General features: G+C 47.5%; 1 protein-coding gene across 2 annotated transcripts in view; it reads left to right on the plus strand.

Annotated features, from left to right (window-relative positions):
• DOK4 (docking protein 4) overlaps window positions 1-19466 on the plus strand; it is a 319485-nt gene that overhangs the window by 280096 nt on the left and 19923 nt on the right. For both annotated transcript variants that reach the window (XR_014972334.1, XM_085639375.1), the window contains exon 7: window positions 3384-3507. Coding sequence is in view for 1 of the 2 variants with exons in the window: in XM_085639375.1 (XP_085495501.1) it covers window positions 3384-3507 (124 nt within the window). In the remaining variant the exon portion in view is untranslated. The remainder of the gene's footprint in view (window positions 1-3383; window positions 3508-19466) is intronic.

Raw genomic sequence — 19466 nt, forward strand, 5'->3', positions numbered from 1 at the left:
TCACGCCGCACCACCACAGCATCATGCCACACCACCACAGCATCATGCCACACCACCACAGCATCACGCCACGCCCCCACAGCATCACGCCACACCACCACAGCATCTCAGCGCACCACAGCATCATGCCACGCAACCACAGCATCACGCCACAGCATCACACCGCGCCCCCACAGCATCATGCCACACCACCACAGCATCACGCCATGCCCCCACAGCATCACACCGCACCACCACAGCATCACGCCGCGCCACCACAGCATCACGCCGCACCACCACAGCATCACACTGCACCACCACAGCATCACACCGCACCACCACAGCATCACGCCACATTACCACAGCATCACGCCGTGCCACCACAGCATCACTCAGCACCACCACAGCATCACTCAGCGCCCCCACATCATCACGCCATGCCCCCACAGCATCATGCCGTGCCACCACAGCATCACACAGTGCCACCACAGCATCACACCGCACCACCACAGCATCACGCCACATTACCACAGCATCACGCCGTGCCACCACAGCATCACTCAGCACCACCACAGCATCACTCAGCGCCCCCACATCATCACGCCATGCCCCCACAGCATCATGCCGTGCCACCACAGCATCATGCCGTGCCACCACAGCATCACACAGTGCCACCACAGCATCACACAGCGCCACCACAGCATCACACAGCACCACCACAGCATCACGCCACGCCACTACAGCATCACGCCACGCGACCACAGCATCACACCGCACCACCACAGCATCTCAGCACCACCACAGCATCACTCAGTGCCACCACAGCATCACTCAGCACCACCACAGCATCACGCCGCACCACCACAGCATCACATCGCACCACCACAGCATCACTCAGCGCCACAACAGCATCACTCAGCACCACCACAGCATCATGCCGCACCACTACAGCATCACGCCGTCCCACCACAGCATCACTCACCGTCACCACAGCATCACTCAGCACCCCCACAGCATCACTCAGCACCCCCACAGCATCACTCAGCACCCCCACAGCATCACTCAGCAACCCCACAGCATCACTCAGCAACCCCACAGCATCACACCCCCACCACAGCATCATGCCGCACCACCACAGCATCACACCGCACCACCACAGCATCACGCCACACCACCACAGCATCAAGCCCCGCCACCACAGCATCACGCCACGCCACTACAGCATCACGCCACACCCCCACAGCATCACTCAGCACCCCACAGCCTCTCAGCACCACCACAGCATCACGCCGCACCCCCACAGCATCACTCAGCACCACCACAGCATCACTCAGCCCCACCACAGCATCTCAGCACCACCACAGCATCACTCAGTGCCACCACAGCATCACTCAGCACCACCACAGCATCATGCCGCACCACCACAGCATCACGCCGCACCCCCACAGCATCACTCAGCACCACCACAGCATCACGCCGCACCCCCACAGCATCACTCAGCACCACTACAGCATCACGCCACACCCCCACAGCATCACTCAGCACCCCACAGCCTCTCAGCACCACCACAGCATCAGGCCACACCACCACAGCATCACACCACGCCCCCACAGCATCACGCCATGCCCCCACAGCATCACGCCATGCCCCCACAGCATCATGCCGTGCCACCACAGCATCACGCCACACCACCACAGCATCACTCAGCACCGCCACAGCATCACACCGCGCCCCCACAGCATCACGCCATGCCCCCACAGCATCACTCAGCGCCACCACAGCATCTCAGCGCCACCACAGCATCACGCCGTGCCACCACAGCATCACGCCGTGCCACCACAGCATCACTCAGCGCCACCACACTGGTCTGCATAACTAAAATATCTCCGAATGTGAGTGCGTACTATAATTTTAAATTGGTTCGTTCTTCGTGATTTTGCCAGACACAGCTTTCAGCCCCACCATTCTAAAATAAAAGTCATCTCCTGAATCTTTTTGGTTTTCTTTTAGACATTAGAAGTGATTTGTTCCATCTTTATCATGAAAAGTAGGATATTGGGGGCCGCGTATGCCACATAGTACTGCCAAATTAAATACCCGGCAGGACACTGTTTCAAGTTGATATAAGTTGTAGTCCCACTCTTATTGTCTCGAATTGTACTGAGATCCTAAAATACGTCCCTCTCTACCAGACTGATGCTTCAACTGCATCAAGATTGACCTTATAAACGATAAACCAAATTTCCACCACATAGGTAAAGGTCGGCAAATCTTTGGCAGGTTAGGCTTTTCTTTTAACCTAGGATTGAATACCCCTAACCCCATGTTCACGGCTCAGTCTAGCGAAGCATCGACACAGAACTCCAACTGACCTCTGTGTTAAAGATTGGAAGTCAGCTTACTTTACTGTTGAATTCCACACTGTAGTATCTGTAGGATTTAATTATCTCTAGCTGCCATATGCCCAGCGTTGCCTAACAGTTCTACATCAGAAGAAATTATTGGCTGACCTTCAGACTACATAGAGCATTGGGGCTATATGCCGACAACACATCTTTGATGGACATCTCAGACAACCCTGCTGATTGTCCGGAACAGGTGTCTTTGTACATTTTACTGAAGAAGTATCCGCCATCGTGGGGCACCTCCATAGATCATATTCTTCCACAAAATTCTCCTGTTTATGGTGTTGAAGATGTGGAAAAATCCACAAATAAACAATACATAGGTCCGTCTGTCCCATGTATTGCACACCCGACCCACAGTGCAAGGGCTTTGTGCATTGTGGAGATCCCAAGATAATGCCGCAGCTCTTTACCCATTCCTCTAAGCTGTTCAGGGTTTTAAAGAAAGCTTGCAGTCCTTCTAAAGAGGTATACCATATAGGTTCACCCATTCCAATGCATGCTAATAAGGCTTGTAAGGGCCTTGCAAATAAATACACAAACAGAACCTGTTAAGAGCCTAGTAAATGAAGATGATTTGACAAGCATGATATGCAGTTCTTTTATCCATGCCGTGGAAATCAAAAAGGTATGCTGAATAATACCATGGGCCCTTCTTGTATGCTCCAGTCATTAATGATACATAATTAAAGACCGAGAGCCGCATGAACGTTGTCGTACAGTCGGTTTATGTTCTCCATTCTCCTTCTTGCCCTCGTGTGCTCCCAAACCTATCCACATAAACAGGAGAAATCAAAACTGAAATAAACTGAGTGATCCTTTTGGATGTTTTTGTACCTAAGTGATATTAACTTGACAGATAAGTCTTTTATAATGTGCCATTTTTCTGATCACTATTAGACAACTTCAATGAAAAACACCAAAGTGGGGCATAACCTGTAATGCCTCTTGATGGAAAATGGGCCTTAATACTTATAGAACTGCTTGCTTCTTCCACAGCTGCTGACCAAGGACAGCGAGCACTATTCATACCCCTGCACGCCCACCACAATGTTGCCACGCAGCGCATACTGGCACCACATCACTGGCTCCCAAAACATTGATGAGTCTTCCAGCTATGCATGTGAGTATCTCTAGAAAACTGTTGAAAATGGTGTAGCAGAGCTTGTGTAACCAGCAGAAGAGGAGGGCACATAAGTGAGTCGAGTGACAGAACTGAAAGGCACGGTGTAGGAGGGTCGCCTATATGAGAACTTTGAAGAATAGTGTAGGAGTATCCACTCCGGGAGAGCTGAAAGTAATGTCAGAGGACGTTAGTCTGTAGAAGGGGGGTGTAGTAAATTGCATAGGGGTGTTGATTTGTGAAATCTGTAGAGAATGGTGTAGGATCCCTGGATGTGGAAGAGCTGTATTGAATTATTTTGGTGTGCTAGCTTAAGTGGATCTGTAGAGTGATGCAGCATTGCTGGCTATCTGACAACTGTATTGAATGGTTTAAATGCATTTGTTGTGTTGGAGTTTCATTGAACAGCGTGGGTGAACTTGTGTTGGAGCACTATTGAATAGTCAATGTTTGCAGTTTGTGGTAAAAATGCATGGCAAGGTGTGTTAGGTGGGAGGGTTTTTGGGCCGCTTAACTTGAGCCGGGGTGCCCAGGGATGCCCATACTAAAATGAAGGAAACTAACGTGTGAGTCACAGAAACCAAGCCAAAAGGTTCAAACAATTTATTTGAAGGCGCAGCTTCAAACAAAAGGTGATTGGCTACAGAATAAAATCACTTTGTTTTCACAGATAGTCACATTATCAGAAGGCATTGTTTTTCTATGACTTGCGATGGAATTCAGGAATGAACCTGGAAGTCTTAGCAAAGACTGGGCATTTAAAAACACATTTCTGGAATGAAGAACAAAATCATGCAATGCAAACATATATGTTAGATCAATGGAAATGCAGAGAAGAGAGAAAGAGACAAATTCAAAATACAATAAGCAGTTATAGCTTCAGCCAAAGATGCTAGATAGATGGCTGAAGGAGACCACACAGGCGTTAGTGACCCAAGGGGTCATTTCAGCGAGGTAGTCCGAGGAGTGACCGGTGGGTCTCATTCTTATATCTCTGAAAGCAGAAATTAAATGCAGAACTGGTCAGTTGTACTGATGTGAATAATACCCACAGGGCATACATTTATCAGAAATAATGTAGTCATTTACAAGAAAGCAGAACTTCGCCATGCCAAGGGTCAGTATCTCACGCTAAGTGCACGTCTTATGTTACATAGGGCTAGCGAGAAAATGGTGATAATATAATATTTAAAAAAAATCAATAGAACAACTCCCTGCTTGCCACAGCAACCTACTTCCCTGTTCCCTACGGTGAGGAGTTACCTATTCTCACGATCAGTTGTTCTCTTTGTGGTCAGAACTTCTGTGTTCTTGTGGTGTGAGAAAGGTGTGAGAAAGAGGAACGATCATTGGGCTCACAGAGAAAGTTGACCACACAAAGAGAGCGGGGGCGTGGACCAGGGTGCCTCGCTGAGAGAAGAGCTGTCTGGGACCTCTCAGAGAGGCTTAGAGCCTGCTGTGTTCAGAAAAATGGGTGCAGAATTCTGGTCAATTTAACAAAGGCCTACTGGGGTACTTTATGATAAAATAGACCCTGCTTCAGTCCCTCCTCTTGTTCATTCTTGAACACAATTCTTATAGCATACGTTTCAGGCCCTCCTCCTAGTAGGTGTATCCTAGGGGTGTCATTCACATTGGAACATTGACACATTTGGGACATTCATTCTCCTGTGTCTTCCTTAACTCTTTATACTCTCCTTCAGGCCTGTCAGCTAGTTGTTCATAATGATCTATACTAGGATCCTCTCCTACAAGGTGTCTACCAGGGGGAAGCGGTATGTACTTAGCAGTTGATGTCGGGAGGGGTCTGCTACAAGTGTGAGCCCGTCATTGTGAGGTCAACTAACTCTAATAGTGCTAATTGATCCCTATTCCCTGGTCCTCTGACCCTACGTATGGACTTCCCGTATATATCCCTATCTTTGCATTGTTCATCCCTACTACTTTAGTACTGAATCTTTTCACACAATGACACTTATCTGCGGGACGCAACAAAAAGAGCAACAGCAAAAAACTTTTTAGAACAACCACAAAGGTATACAGTCAAAGTTCAACCAATCAGTGGCTGTCTGCTATGGCACCTCCTCCAGCAATTCATTTCTTTTCTATCTTGTTCAAGCCGTTGATGGCTTTGGTGACGGAGCCATTTTCTTCATTGTTAGCAATGTGCAGCACAACTCCTTATCCAAAGGCATACCCTCCTCTTGATATTTCGAAGCCAGAGTGCTTTCGCCTTGATCTGGAACATCTCAATGATAGTGTTGGAAAAAAAGAGAGCTGGACCCAGTTCAATAGGCAAACCTCCTCTGGTAGGTCTTTGAAAGCTGTCCACTCAGCATACTGCCAATGTCGGTTGAGCAAGATAACAGTGCCAGAGATGGGCATCGATGTGGGAGATATTTGCTGCTGGAACCATCATGGAGACTTTGTGCAATGTTCTAGTGAGCACAGGCTGCTCCTTCGTGAGGGCTGTTGGAGATAGAGACATTCTCTGCAGGCACAGTAAAAGTCCATTAAGCTGGAGGTGCCATATTTAATGTTCGAATTAAAAATAGTGCTGTTTCAATTTGTGGCTCGACCCACAGGTACTGTGCCATCCTAGAAAACAGAGAAGAGGTGTCTTTAATTTGAAATCATTTTATAATTTTGGACATTTTCTCCCCACCCCATGTATACTTGCAGTCTATCTCCTCTTCATAATCCTAGTCTACCCTATGTTGCCCTAAGGACGCTGCTCTATACCGCAAGTAACCTGGGGCACTCCATTTGCCATGGACGTACATTTGTGCAAATAACAATAAAGCAGTTCTATTCTGGCATGGGCAATGTACGGTGTGGGGCAACGAGGCATTACAGTCTGATAGAGATCCTGTTATCATAAACCCATTGTTCCTACAAAAAGCTACACTAAGGTCCATATAAGGAACACTTATCTAAAATATCCTTGTTGCCTTCCCTTCTATTCTGGAATTGTCAGTGATAACCTCATGCATCTTTGGGGTGTGGTCCCTTACTGTTCTATTTACAAACACTTCAGAGAAGGTGGCCTCAATAATCTGAACTCGTCCCGGTATTCTGTAGAGGAACAGGTGTAGGAGATATTCTACAGTGGGTGGTAGTACGTTCCTAGGAAAATCAGTCTATCTGTGCCTACTGCATGGGGAGTGTATGAGTCATATAACAGTACTCCTTAGTCTTCTGTCTACCTATTGTTGTCATCTGACTTTACCAGATGTTGCTGTGAAGGGAGTCATGTGCAGTATGCTGTTTAACTGCTTGGTCACTATTCACATTATTGCATTAATACATTATTACTTCCAACAGGGGAAGTAGATGAGGACACAGGGTGCGCCTAAGTATTTGGGGTGCTGACGGTACTGGCAGACGATGTTGAACCTTTCTGCATTCCTACAGGGGCCATTTTCAGTGCTAGCAGGTATATTGGAGGTGACTTGGGGTACACAGTGGTATTGGCAACTTCAATAGTTTGAGCAATACAAGCCTTTCTATTAACAAAATGAGATACAACAGTGAACTAATTAAATCTTCCTAGTGCCACTCTGACAATACTGCAAAATATTACAATATAAATACATAACTTATCATAAGACACTTCTGTGCGGCGGGTGTTGCGGCTACGTCGAATCCATAAACGACCAAGCTGTCACCGTCTTCTTCCTCTTGGACAGTCAATGGGAACAAGTTAACCTCTAGTTCGTTGTTCAGTGATGAGGGGGTGCAGGCTCGACCCTGAAGTCTGTTCTGTTAATCCTTTCCTCTTGGCAATGGGGACAGTTGTTGGCGAATAGTCTATTACTTTAAAATGTCTGGTGTGTGAGGGCTCAGGATTGATGAGGCCCTTCTCCTTTCCCTTGGATACCTGAGTAGAAAGAAACTTCGCAGTGCGTGTTAACTCGTACAAATACATTTAATTTTTCATAATTTCAGAAGAACTTTCACTTTTAGGTCTAGTTGCTAGTACTGATACATTCATCAATTGTTCACTGACAAGCTGATGAGGTGTTAAGTGGTGATCAGAACTTGGAATATTTGTGAGTGAAAACAGGGCAATAAACTATTTTTGCTTTTTCTTATTTATTTATGTCCCTCAATTGGGGCGCTTATTTTGCCTATTTTATTTTTAAGCAGTCTGTTCAGGCATTGCTGAAAGTTGTTGCTGCTTTAATATCATAATGGACAGATGGTCCAGCTGTGATCCAAAGGTGTGGGAAAATGTATTAAGGCCTGTGGCATGACAAACCTTTCCTGTTGCAGTCTACCTATAGATGAAATCTAAGGGATCTAATTGTACTCCTCTCTTGTATTTTATTCTTATTTATATTTTATTTCTAACCAGACAAGAGGTGGTGAAAACAATAATATTGAGCTTATCTATGCAAACATCCCGAAAACAGGAAATCTAGTACACTTCTTAGGGATGCAGGGAAGAACTCAAAAATAATAATGTTGCAAAACCTCGAAACATCAATTAACTCCAAAAGCGAAAGAAGAACCAAAACATTGTACTCTAATAGTTCCCAGGAGATGGAAACTTTTAAGGGGGATAAACAATCATAGTGGTCTAACTGCAAAATATATGCAACCACCTATAAAGTCTGCAACTCTACTTTTAAAAGGCCTTTTTAAATCTACACATATTATTCTGACAATGTTGCAATACTGAGCATTGCTTACTCAATGCATACTGTCCTTTTAACATTGAAATCTACTTTATATCTGCACGTATTATTTATTCTTTTGTATTTCCTAGCACTGGGGCATGTGTGGAGGAAGTCTGTGTTGTTGCTATTTGAGGTAATCTATGTTAGGATGGCCTTTAATGTGTCACTATTCAGAACAACGGTTAATTAATTTAAGAGATGTCCCCATCTCTTTCGTCGGACATGTTTCTGTCCTGTCGTATTTTGCCACTTTTTCGTGGTCCCAGTCTGCAAAAAGTGTCACTGATGGACATGCGTACATTTATATAGATCCATGTACACCTAGCTTACCAATCGCAAGCAGAGGGGATGCACTTATTTAAAAAATATATATTTATTGTCAAACTTCCTGTTCCCTTTCACCAAAGGAAACCTTACTTCCCTGGCTCAATGCCCAGAATCTGTGGCTTAGCCAAGAGCGTTAACATAACGGCAGCTCAAAAGAAAAGCCATTAACCCTTCAACACCACGTAACGTCCAGACACGTGTTGTGCTTAATTGTACGTAATGTAAAATATAGCTTATTTATTATGGTGTTTTTGTAAAGCGCACGTTCACTCAGAATGGTATTGTGGCGCTAAAAAGCAAATCTTTATTGTTCCCCTAACTCAATAGTACTCATTTTATCCACCTTAGAAAGATGAAAGGCTGAGGAGACCTAGCAGCATTTGAACGTGTGACCATGAAGTCATGCCATGGGTGTAGCTAGCGTGCATTCCATTCGATAATTTTATCTCCCCTCTTCTCTCCCTAGTTCTGTGCACAAGAAATCGGGAGAGAACAGTCTTATTTTGCTAATTCCATTCTTCTTTCTAATGTTCACCATCTGCTCCGACATTTACGTTGCTCTAAGACTAGTGTCACTAACTTCCTTGGCCACGAGACACAATTTCAAAATCTTTTGAATTAGCTAACTCCAACTGTGTGCGCTCTGTAGCTGTACTTCCTGGATTGGTGCTTGCATTCAGGCTATTTCTTGTGCCTGGAGGGATGGCACCTTTGTTACTGCATGGGCTGTTGTTGAATTGGACACAGGTAGGAGTAAATTATTTTGTACTGAGTTCCTTAGTACTGCAGTATTTGGTGTAATCTTCATTGTGAATCTAGCATCTAGCTGACCAGGTAGGCCTTTGCATTTTGTGCATTGAAGTATGGAAGCCTATAGATATTCATCATGTCTATAATGAAAAAATCTTTTTTGAATTATAATTGGTCATCTAAATAGAGAGATATTCATCTGCATTTGAAACAAAGTATTTTCCTTCTGCCAGGAAACTGTATTACTTATATTGATGGCATTTATAGTCTTTTAACATTGTGGGCCATAGAATATTGTATGTACTATGTTAAGCCTATGATCCAAAAATATCAAAGGGAATAGATAGCTCCATTTTACCTGGTATTACAGCTTCTATCATTGTGCCCTGGGCGGTAAGGGATGGCAGTCCTTGACCTCAACTTATGTCATTTTTTTTTTCTTTTGTGGGAGGGGACGAAAGGTAACCAATGGCTGGTCTATCATTTGATGCTGGGCCAAGTCTAGGGTGCAATAGTGACCAGAAATGTAAAAAGGTGGCTGCTTGACGTGGTCAATTAATGACTGAGAAATCCTTCCTACCCCTCTTTCTACCACTTGACTCAATATTCAAGTGGGAGGATTCATTACTAAGGGTCCAAGCACGCCAGAAAGGTGAGGTGAGAAGTGTGAGGTGTGACAGTCAAGGAACTGAATGTATTTCATTGAAGGTGTAACGAGTTAAATAGGGGAGCCTATTGAAAACGACCTCAAAAGTCATAATCACGTGTTGTAAAGGTTTGGCTTATAGGGAACAGTGTATCTCTTATGCTATTATACATGGACACAGGTCGGTTATTTAATCTGTGCAAAACTATCTCTGCAATTTGGGGTGGGTTGTCGTTCATTACGTGGTCAGTTACCTGGAGGGGACTGATGCTAGTTAAAAGTGGTGCTGTGCCAGATGGGTCAGACAGGGGCAGGGGGGGCAAGGGGTAGCCATATAATACTATTAATTCACAAAAAAGCAACAGCATTTACATTTATAAAACAGTTACAATCCCAGTTATAGGTGATCTCACTAGACATGGCATAAAACATTAACAATTCTAGTTGTTGATCTCACTAGACCTATAAAAAAAAAAATAAAAAAAAATCGGTGCACCAGGCACAGATACTTAAAGAAAATAACCACAATGTATGCGGAAAAAAAAGCCCACAATAATAAAAAATATGGTACCACAAAATAATCACACTTCAATTATACAACATGTGAAGCATTTATCTACACATCTACTTATATAAAACTACAGAAATATTTGCCTATTCTCTTCTTGCCTAAATGCGTACAGAACATAGCAAAAAATAAACGTCTTTACGTTTCACTTTAACACAGAAAGAGAACAGGAAACCTCACTTCCTTTTACTGGTAGCTAAGCAGATTGGAAGGCGTTGTGTTCACAAACTCTTATTGACTGTCCTAGAAATATAAAATATATACTGACAGTCTCTCGCAAAAGCCGAGAAAGTCTGATAACTGTTATCATGAATCCTCACGTGCCAGTCACAAGACGTAGAGTGGCACGTCTTATCCGGGACTCGGAACCGCTCTAGAGCCCGCAAATAGCTGAGATTTGCACCATGCAAACTCCTTGCCTTCCTGCACAGGCGTCCTGTCCCTCTTGGACAGGCTAGAATGCTCAGTTCCTGTGCTTCTAAGCTAGCGAAAATCTAATAATATTTGCTCCTGTTCATCCCGGGGCAGAACAGAAAACAACCTGCAGGAAGCCACTTACTTATCTTCCTCAAGAGATATCCTTATGCCTGGTAGCTGGGCAGGCAAGGAAATCGTCCTCTTCCCCATAAGTACTGAATGGGGGCCCCCTCTGACTTTCAGAGGGGCACCAAAATGACTGCTAGAAAATGCAAGACTCAGTTCTCTTCTTCCTATTTAACCAAGATAGGGGTATTCTCAGGAAAGCACATAGTTGACCACTGTAAGACGCCAAACGCAATCTTCCCTTCCCTGTTAATCTTCTAATTAAACAGGGGCCCTCCCTGGCTTTCAGAGAGTCACAAGTAACAACTTAAATCTATACACAAAACCCACAACTCGCACGATTTCCTAACATCACCTTTTGACAATGTCTGCGCACACGTTTCCTTAACTCGGGATTGTTTTTGTCTAAAAGCAAGACCAGTTAGACGGGAACTGAAACCCCGGACAGATGAACCACAAGTGCTTAACCGACACCCTCAGACACAGCACACAAGGCAGCAAGAGACTTACCGTGTGTGCTGTTTCTGCTCAGTCAGGAAAGAGGCACGAAGGTCAATCCTCGTCCGTGGTCACAGTGGTCCCCTGTCAGCTGGAACTGCTATCACGTCGGGATCACCAAAATGTTAGGGGGAGGGTTTTTGGGCCGCTTAACTTGATGCCCATACTAAAATGAAGGAAACAAACGTGTGAGTCACAGAAACCAAGCCAAAAGGTTCAAACAATTTATTTGAAGGCGCAGCTTCAAACAAAAGGCGATTGGATACAGAATAAAATCACTTTGTTTTGACAGATAGTCACATTATCAGAAGGCATTGTTGTTATATGACTTGCAGTGGAATTCAGGAATGAACCTGGAAGTCTTAGCAAAGACTGGGCATTTAAAAACACATTTCTGGAATGAAGAACAAACTCATGCAATGCAAACATAAATGTTAGATCAATGGAAATGCAGAGAAGAGAAAAAGAAACAAATTCAAAATACAATAAGCAGTTATAGCTTCAGCAAAAGATGCAGGATAGATGGCTGAAGGAGACCACACAGGCGTTAGTGACCCAAGGGGTCATTTCAACGAGGTAGTCCGAGTGGTGACCGGTGGGTCTCATTCTTAGATCTCTAAAAGCAGAAATTAAATGCAGAACTGGTCAGATGTACTGACGTCAATAATACCCACAGGGCGTACATTTATCAGAAATAATGTAGTCATTTACAAGAAAGTGGAACTTCGCCAGGCCAAGGGTCAGTATCTCACGCTAAGTGCACGTCTTATGTTACATAGGGCTAGCGAGAAAATGGTGATAATATAATATTAAAAAAATAGATAGTACTACTCCCTGCTTCCCACAGCACCCCACTTCCCTGTTCCCTATGGTGAGGAGTTCTCTATTCTTACGATCAGTTGTTCTCTTTGTGGTCAGAACTTCTGTGTTCTTGTGGTGTGAGAAAGAGGAACGATCATTGGGCTCACAGAGAAGGTTGACCACACGAAGAGGGCGGGGGTCTGGGCCAGGGTGCCTCACTGAGAGAAGAGCTGTCTGGGACCTCTTGTCAGAGAGGCTTAGAGCCTGCTGTGTTCAGAAAAATGGGTGCAAAATTCTGGTCAATTTAACAAAGGCCTACATGCTTGCTGGTGAGGCCTTCTCAGGGTCTCATGCCTCAGGTGTGGGCAGAATGGGCCTGGGGTACTTTATGATATTATGATAAAATAGACCCTGCTTCAGTGTAGATGCATTGTTGAGGTGGAACTGTATTGATAGTCTAGGTGCAATGGTGGTGGATTGTATTGAGTGGTGTAAGTGCATTGATTGTGCTAAGCATTATTGAATGGACTACTGCACCAGCTGTGATGGAGCTGTACTTAATTGTGTTGGGTGCACTGGTTTTAGTGGAGTTGTACTGTATGTATGTTCTAGGTGCAGTGGTTGCCATGGAGCTGTACTGAATGGTTTAGGCGCACTGGTTGCTGTATTTATTGTAGGCACTTGGACACCTAGCTTGCCACTTGTCTGTGGCTTCCAGTCCATGCTTGTTCCATACTGATCCAGTGACACCGCAGCTGCCCAGGTTTTCTCGCTGGGGTTTTCCCAATCAGATTTTCCCACTTACCGTTTTTACCAACAGAAGCCCCGCCTACCCCAGGACCTACTTAATGCAGGCCGCAGCGCGACCGTGCAGCTGGAGCACTGAAGGATTGCCAAATACAAGACCATCTGTGCCTGCCTGTGCCTGGACCACACCCTGCCCCTCCTGCCCCCCGAAGATACACCATTGCAGAGCTCTACGCCCTCGACCCCAGATGCCTTAACAAACACTGCCACCGTGGATCCACGGTGGGAACTTTTACCTGCACCCACTGCCACTTCACCCACACCAGCCCAACGCCCAGCTTCACCCCAAACACACCACAGACACCACCTGAAAAAAAGCACCAACTCACATGCGCTCTTCTCAACACATGTATGCAAGCATTCCACTAAATTCTACGACCTAATCGCCACTCTTGCACCAAACATAGTCTTCCTCACTGAGACCTGGCTCAACCCCACATCTACCCCAGACATTGTCACAGAGATCCCTAATAGATATAAAATCACTCAATAGGACCAAACCAACGAGAAAGGAGGAGGAACAGACATAATCCACAAAGAGAAGATCTAGTGTATACCATCACCATCCACAACACACTTACCCCCATCAAACATCTCAACTTCAAGCTCTACACAAACGAGGAGGGTGCGGATGTTGTCTGTAGCGGCAAGGAGAGTGGTCTTGGTGCTGTGGTTGCCTCTGAAGCCCGTTGGGGGAGGGCAAGGATGTGCTTAGTTTCAATGAACTCTGAGAGTTGGGTGTTTATTGCTTTCTCAATGACTTTGGCTGGTAAGGTGAGCAGAGAGCTGGGACTGTAGTTCTTAAGGTAGAGGGTTTCTTCAGCAAGGGGTTGATCTCTGCGTTCTTCCAGTCTTCTGGGAAGGTGGCAGACTCGATGGAGCAGTTGATGGTGCTGCAGAGTTCAGATGTGATGGAGGTGCCAGATCTGTTGAAGATGTTGTGAGGGCAGGGGTCTGAGGGGGCTCCAGAGTGGATGCGCTTCATGATTCTGAGGGTGTTCTAGTTGGGCAAGGTCTGCTGGGGTCTGGAACCATTGGGTGTGGTGGTAGCAGGTGGGGTGGGTGGGTCTTGGATTGCAAAGCTGTTGAAGATCTCCGTGATCTTGCGGTGGAAGAGGTGGAGAGACTGTTGCAGAGGTCTTGAGAGGGGGGAATGTCTGCTGTCTCTGTGCTGGATTTGGTGAATTCTTTTATCACGGCAATGAGTTCTTTTTCTGTTGTATGTGTTGGTATTGATGCATTCCTGGATGGCTGCTTTCTTTGTTGTTCTGATGAGGTGGTGGTGTGTGGTAACAGCAGTTTTGAACGCTGAGTGGTCTGCCATGATCTTGATGCTCCTCCATCTTTTCTCGAGCCATCTGTAGGAGTGCCTGGAGTCTTGAAGTGCGGGGGAGAACCAACTGGCTTTTTTAGAGGGCCTCTTGCCTGAGGGTTTCCTGAGGGGAACCAGTGTGTTGGTGCAGTCGGATACCCAGCGATGGAGGTTGTGTGCTGAGTTGTTGGCGTCCGTGGATGTCTGTGGTGGGGCTATGTTGAGGGCAGTGGTGAGCTGGTCTTCGGTAACCTTGTTCCGGCTTCTGCGAGGAACACGGTGGGTTTGGTGAAGAAGTGGACGCAATGGTGATTGGTCCAGTGTGGCTCGGAGGTGTGGCTGACGGAGATGTTGTTGCTTGCGGAGAAGACTGGGTTGAGCGTGTGTCCTGCTGAGTGGGTTGGCGTTGTGACCAGTTGTTTGACTCAGATGGTGGCGAGGTGTTGTGGTCATCAAGATTATCCAGGTGGAAATTGAGGTCACCAAGGAGGATGAAGGCCATTGAGGCGAGAGCGTGGTGAGCGATGAAGTTGGCTATGGCTTCTCTGAAGGGGAGGCGGGCTCCAGGAGGTCTGTAAACGAGGGTGCTGCGGAGGGTGGCGTTTGGGTTGGTCTTGATTTGGAAGAGGAGGTGTCCCATGTTGGATGAGTGGTCATCTGAGCTGGTTGTGAGGCGGAGGGTGTATTTATGTACGATGGCGATTGACGCAGTCCTTGTGGATGATTTTGTAGCCGTCGGGGATGGCGGTTGCAGTGTCCAGGGCTTAGGTGGGCTTAGAAGGTGACGTCAGGAGAGATGGAGTTGAGCAAGTCCCAGATCTCCGCAGCGTGTCTTTTATGGGAGCGGGTGTTGAGTAGGATGCATCCGAGGTGGTAGTGTCTGGTTCTTGAGGGTTTTGCGGTTGGTGGATCTGGGGTGCAGAAGCAGGTGAAGGTGCAGTTGCGGTAGGTGAACAGGCCATGAGTGTTCTTCGGCAACGCGAAGTGGCAGGCGATAGAACTTTCGGTGTGGAGGGGGCTGGAGTCATTGCTGTGGATGGTCCGAGGGCCAGGGTCCTTGGCGCTGGGAGTGGTCCAGGCGCAGCGGCATGCCCACTAAGCACGGCCCCCATTAAGTAGTGTTGTGGAGGGCTGGGAAGTGGGAAAACGGCGCTGGAGGGGGTGGGGCCACGGAGGATAAGCAGCGGCAAGGGCACGGAAGGGAAAAATGCGCAAAAAGAGGAGAAATAAAAGAAGTTAATTTTTGGGGGGGGAAAAGCAATAAGAGATCAAAAAATGGGGTGACTTGACTGGCTCTCACCAAGTTCGGTTACCCAGAATTCCTTGCAAACCGGAAAAATTGTCAAAAAAATCACATTCTCCTCACATTTCTGTGGTGGAAAGTTCTGGAATCTGCGTGGATCCACAAAATTCCACCCAACCAGCGTTCCCCAAAGTCTTCCGAGAAAAATGGTATCTCACTTTTGTGGGTAGGCCTAGTGCCCGTGACAGGAAACGGCCCAAAACGCAAGCTGGACACACAACATTTTCACAGCGAAAAATTACCCTTTTTTTGCAAAGTGCCTAGCTGTAGTTTTTTAACCCTAGCTCTGCCGGCACCTAGGGAAACCTAACAAACCTATACATTTTTGAAAACCCGACACCCGGAGGATGCTTTGGAGCTATGGCTTGCATGGATCCCCCGTTTTCTTACCCAGAATCCCCTGCAAACCTCAAATTTAGCTGAAAAAAAATCACTTTTTCCACACATTTTTGTGTGGGAAAGTTGTGGCATCACCGGGCTGACACAAATTTCCTACCACCCAGCGTTCCCCCAGGTCTCCCGATAAAAATGGTGCCTCACTCGTGTGGGAGGCCCAAGTACCCGTGACAGGCAAGGGCAGAAAGACAAATTTTGTGGTGGGGGGGGGGGGGGGCATTGACATGCCTGTTTTGGGCAGCCCCCACCCTAATTTCAATTGCCCAAAATAAATCCCTGGCGTCTAGTGGGCTTTACGCCTCCCCCCCCCGGGAGGGCAGATTGGGGGCTACTGCCCCCATCTGCCCCCCCAGGGAGGGCAGAAAGGCTATAATTTTGGTGGGGGGGTGGGGGCATTGGCATGCCCATTTTGGGCAGCCTCCACCCTAAGTAAAATTGCGGGGGAAAAAATCATTGGCGCTAGTAGGCTTTCTGCCCCTCTGGGGGCAGATTGAGTGCTACTGCCCCCATCTGCCCCCCAGAGGAGGCAGAAAGACTGGTATGCCCTAAACACAATGGGGGGAGCAAAGGCCCTTGGCCAAGGGGCCGCTCTCACCTCCCATGCGCTAGTGGGTGGATCCCTGCTTGGGGATCACCCTCCTGGGGTGATCCCCAAGCAGGGATCCATTAGGGAAGGGTACCATTGGAAAGGGGAGATTCTCCCCTTTCCAACGATACCTCTCCCAAGTGTTTTGGTGCTCGGTGGGCTGAGATACCCCCACGAGCACTGAAACTGAGTTTCAGTTTCGTTTTAAATGTAATGACGACAGCACGCCATGCGCGTGATCGTCATTACACTGAAAACCAGGGGAATGCCTCGGGAGGTTGGGGGAAGTTCTTCCCCACCTCACGAGGCACAAAAAAAAAATGGAAATCCCTCTGCTGTTTACAGCAGAGGGATTTCCAGCCCCTGTCCTCATGACAGAATGGTTCCGTCATGAGCACAGGAGCACCGATGCTCATGACGGAACCATTCTGTCATGAGCATCGAAGGGGTTAAGAAAAAACAGTTGTCGACACGGCGTTTCGGTGGACTAGGATTGGTTGAGATCACCTTCTTCAGGACAAACTCATAAGTTAAAAACAGTATTCGTTGAATTTTAAAAGAAATTATTATTCATGTGGAAATCAATTATGGTCGTTTCACATGGATCTTATCGCTACACTTCAGTAAGTCATTCGTAGTTAATACTCACAGTGCCTCCAACGATCCTGAGATTGGGACGGAGCAAATAATTCCTGTAGCACAGATGAGGTTTTCCTTACAAATAGAGGTTATCCGGATGAGATTCGTCAATTTCTCCACACCGTCCCCTCTTGTAGGTATAAACTCCTTTATCAATCCCCAATGTCAGAAGGCCTTCAGTTTGAGCATTTGTTGGTCTTTCCTGGACCCCAAACTGTGCTTTATAATTAGATATCTTACAATTCGGGCATGTTTTGTATGAATTTCTCCACACAACCACCTGTTTAAAAATGCCCCTGCTGTCATAAATTCTCGATCTTGGTGGCTTTTAACAGGATTCTGTGAAGTCCGCATTGTAAGATATCTAATTATAAAGCACAGCTTTCCTGGCTAAAGATCACATTTAACCTACTTAGTTAAATAGTTAATATACCTAGCTTAGCTTACAGGTCCCTTGGATGTGCAGACAATGGGAAACCTAATAAAACTGAAAGTTCTCACTCGTTGACACAGAATAATGCTTGTTTGTCAATATAGAAAGGAAGTCTAAAGGTTAAAACTAGCAGAGGTAGGGGGGCGTGGCCTAGCAATCCATCATGGTGGACGCACGTTAGGCGAGCTCCGCTCAGCCTGAGCCAATTATCCTTTAAATATCCTGCTTCCCCGGACATTTTAAGTTAAAAAAAGTTCCATGCCAACAAAATAACGGTGCGACCGACAACAGAGGCGGCGGCGGCAGCTGCGTTAGCGCCGGCAGCAGCCTAATGTACTGTCCGGACGGCGTGGCAAGTGCGGCTGAGCCGGGGCCCCCTGGGCGGCGGCAGCAACTGAGATTCGCGCCTGCGGCGGCACTGGAGTGCTCCGTTTGAAAAAGGGCTGCCTGAGCACTAGACGGTCTCCCGGCCATTGTGAGTGGGTGGAGGCGGCCGTGGAGTGACTCTGGGCGAAGCCAGTACGACGTCGGCTGCGGACCGGTGAGTGCGTCTCGCACTCCGGATCTCTCCTCCCCCACCTTCTGCTGGAGGCTTCGCATTTCGGCAGCTGGATCGGGTCGCGTGCGGGGGAAAGGAGGCTGGTGGATTCGCAGCAGTCCCGGGCCCGCTGCGGGTTGGTTGGATCCCGGCCGGTGGTGGTGAGAGCCCTGGGATCCCGCATTGCCCGGAAGAGGAGTCTACGGGCCCCTGTGTTCACCCGAACCCCATGGGCTGCCAAAGTACACGTGCTTGTGGCGTGTGGCTCGAGAACGCCGCAGTTTGGCCCCGCGGAGCCGCAACTTTATCCACGTGGAGGGAGGCTCTAGACCGTAGCGGAGTGGAATTGATTATTGGGCCCCCGCCAGTTGTAGTTGTAGGTAGCTGGCGTGTAGCCGCTGCTGGTTGCGGCCAACCCCACAAACGCTTCGCTATCCCTCTGGAGGACTGCACAGTGTGGATTGGTGGAGAGGGGGATGGCTTGGTGCTGGCTGGCCCCTGTTGCGGACTTTTGCCTAGAGGAGAGCTGAGCCTGCTACACCCTTCTGGTGCTGGACATTGGAGAGGGTCCAACACCGTATAACCCCTGGCTGGAAGGGGTGACAGGCAAGTGGACAGCGGGGCACCCATTGGGGGGGTGGGGACACATCTGTCTACGGAGGTGGCTGGGTCAGTGCTCAGTGTGACTTGTGGGCAGGGGGTCTCCGCCTGAGCCCGAGGTTCCGGAGAGATCTGTCCCAGAGACGACTCTGGTCAGTAGACCTGGCTGGAAACTAAGCTTTCCACAGCCCAATATACACAAGCATGGATCATCCAGTCAGATTGCGCTGGGAGTGGTGGTGCGGCCATCTTGAGGGAGTGCGAATCTAAGGCAATCATGACAAGGGATAAAGCGGCGGGGTGTCCGCCAAGCAGAGCACATTGGACAGATTTGCCAGGGGCCGCTGCAGCTGAGCAGGGGGGTGCAACTGGGGGCATGTCAGACAGTGCAGCCCTCATGGTGGCCATTACACAGTCCAGGTACTTTCTGGATATGAAGATTGGGGCAGTGGGCTCCGATGTCATGCTCCTGCGGCAAGATTTACGGAACGCAGTGGAGCGTATCACGGAGACCGAGACCAGAATTTCAG

This window comes from Triturus cristatus, chromosome 12, assembly GCF_964204655.1.
Source record: "Triturus cristatus chromosome 12, aTriCri1.1, whole genome shotgun sequence".
NCBI lineage: Eukaryota > Metazoa > Chordata > Amphibia > Caudata > Salamandridae > Triturus > Triturus cristatus.